Source organism: Oncorhynchus masou, unplaced genomic scaffold, assembly GCF_036934945.1.
Source record: "Oncorhynchus masou masou isolate Uvic2021 unplaced genomic scaffold, UVic_Omas_1.1 unplaced_scaffold_4744, whole genome shotgun sequence".
NCBI classification, from domain to species: Eukaryota; Metazoa; Chordata; class Actinopteri; order Salmoniformes; family Salmonidae; genus Oncorhynchus; species Oncorhynchus masou.
Window position 1 is genome coordinate 20,001 of NW_027011140.1, and position 2,724 is coordinate 22,724.

General features: G+C 37.3%; 1 protein-coding gene across 1 annotated transcript in view; it reads right to left on the minus strand.

Moving 5' to 3' along the window:
• The window catches only part of LOC135535298 (calpain-2 catalytic subunit-like), a gene marked incomplete at both ends in the record, with an annotated part of 20,222 nt that extends 19,090 nt beyond the window's left edge, over window positions 1-1,132 (minus strand). The window contains 1 exon segment of the mRNA XM_064961963.1: window positions 1,063-1,132. Within this exon segment, the coding sequence (XP_064818035.1) occupies window positions 1,063-1,132 (70 nt within the window).
• Window positions 1,133-2,724: the final 1,592 nt, after the last annotated feature.

Consider the following 2,724-nt stretch of genomic DNA (forward strand, 5'->3'; position numbering starts at 1 on the left):
CTCTTTTCGGACATAAGAGACGGTGGCAGAATCACTATGTACAAAATAAGTTACAAACAACGCCAAAAAAAACTAAACACAGAATAGCACAATTGTTAGGAGCCCATAAAATGGTAGCCATCTCCTCCAGCACCATTCAAATGAGAAGTTTATCATAACGTGAGCATTGTTGTCAGGATTTGGCCAGGGTTGTTCCGGGTTTTGGTCAGTAGATGCCCCCATTGTGCTTTTTGTCCCTATGTTTTTCCCTTGATCCCCATTATTATTTGCACCTGTGTCTCGTTTACCCTGATTGTATTTAAACCCTTTGTTTCCCTCAGTTCTGTGCTCTGTGTTTGTATGTTAGCACCCTGCCCTAGTGTTCTGTGTGCTCTTGTCGATTCCGGGTGACGTTCTTGTGGTATTCTGTTTTTTGTTTATTTTTTGGTGAGTTTCTTTTGAGGTCTTTTTGTGTTTTACCTACCACCTTTTGGATTTGCCATTTTTTGTATTTTATGATTTTTTCTTTATTAAATACACCGTCTTAAGTACTGCTGTGTCTGCCTCATCTTCTGGGTTCTGCTGTCTATTCCTGGCTCAGTTGGTTAAGTGACTGTTTCTCACTCCGGAGACCCAGGTTTGAAACCGGGTCCTGACAATTGTGAAAAGCAATTCCTTTATATGTATTTCAATGTGAAACATGTATTTCTAAATGAAACACTGATGAATTTTTGTGGAAAAGTGACTGTGTGATTTTGTGTGTCAATTGAAAATTAGCTATTTTTGATCATCTGTTTTGAGTTTTGTACTACGAAAATGTAATTGTGAAAATTGCACCACATTCTTGTGAAAATAAAACGATTGAAAACAAAACTGTAATACATCACAGAACAAATATATGCCCTACGTTTAATACATCTATAGACAAAGATTATACTCTTCTGCAATATATCTGTAGACAAACATATGTTGTGGTCTCCTTCACTGTCTGTTGGTGGACACGAAGCCAGAATTAGTGGGAGGAGGATCTTGGGATTAACAGTATTTACAGCAACACCCCTTCTCTTTGTGAAATATGCTTACCCAGATCTCCTTGGCAGATATCCGTCCTGGTGGCTCCATCATCAATGAATCTGGGGTTTGAGCACAACTCCTACAGCATGTGAGAGACAGAAGAATTCCTTTGTTTACACAGTAATTAATTTGATGAATTTATTCATTCATATTAAGTGAGCACTGTACATGATTGAGGAGCATTGTCGTATGATAAGCTTCTCGACAAATCCTACAGCATGAGCGAGAGCAGACAGAGGAATCTATTTGTTAAACCAGCTGCATTAGGATGGTGAGTTTACTTGACATTTGGACATAAACTGTAGTTGAACCAACATACATTTTCAAGCTCAACTGTATGTTCAATCAATTTAGAATTTTAGTGTGAACGTACAATTCAACTTGAGAATTTATGCTACCTTATTTGCATATTTCCCCAGTGTGAAATTAAACTTTTTATGAATAATATTTATTTTTTAAAGTGTCCTTTATTTAACCAGGGTGAGTTGACTGAGAATGCATTCTCATTTACAGCATCTGGAGCAAGTTAGAAGACATGGGTCTAGTTCAAATATATAGTTCACATTCAAATATATAAGCCAGCAAAAAAACACAAACACCCCCCCTCCCCCAAAAAACACAAGATCAATAATAGAATCATAAAAAAATTAACAAATTTTTCCTTAAGAAGGTCCTCACATAGCCGTCTGGACTGCTTCATAGACCATTCCACAAGCCATGTGAAAAATAGCTCAAGGCAGATTTACCTAGAAGGGATCTCTGGAAGGGATCTCTAGAATGAGTAATTCCTGAGATCGTATCTGATAGCTTGTATTTCTGAAGGTTAACAGAGAAGTGAGATGTGGTCGGTAGTTTATGCAATAGGGCTTTTATAATTGTGGAACACTGATACAGAGCGTAGTGACACTGTGATAAACTGCACCCAGAGACTTCAATACAGCAGCAGACGCATTCAGAGAGACGATATCGTCATCGCCGAAGACCGCAATGAATGTCGAACTGAATTATTTGTTTTCTACTATTTAACTAAAGGCAGGACCTATTCCTATAAAAAAAAACACATTTTAATTCTTAACTAACTCATCAACATGGTTTTGATGGAAAGTCTATCATCGATCCAGATGCATAGAAATGATCAAATCTGGGACACGATCAATAAGGGTCCCATCCAATGTAAGTATGCATAAATCATCAGATACATTCTTATGAGATTTACAAAATAACATATACTTGTTTTTACCTTGATTAAGTACTAATTTAAGCTCAACAAAGGCTTTCTGCAAGGCGAAAAAAGGCAGATTGAATCATTGAAGCTTCGAAATTGCCTGCTCAGCCATGGGGGCAATAACACAACGATGACCTCTGTATACAGACAATACAAAAGGTCTTTCTTTGAGGGCCTAGTTACACCCTGGTTTGTCACCCTAACACAGTGGTCTGAAACTCCTGGTTTACAGGCCACATAAAGCCTACTAGTTACATTATTCTGGCTTGCAAAGTGATGTGTAATTCCTATTAGAATACAGCCAGAGTTAGAATAGCCAACAACTGGAACTTTTATCTATTTTAGTTTATTCTTCAAGGTACTTTTTAACAAACTTGTAATCAACATGCATTGAGAATGACTGCCATGGGGGAAAGTGATTATTTAGGCTACCTAAATCATATAAA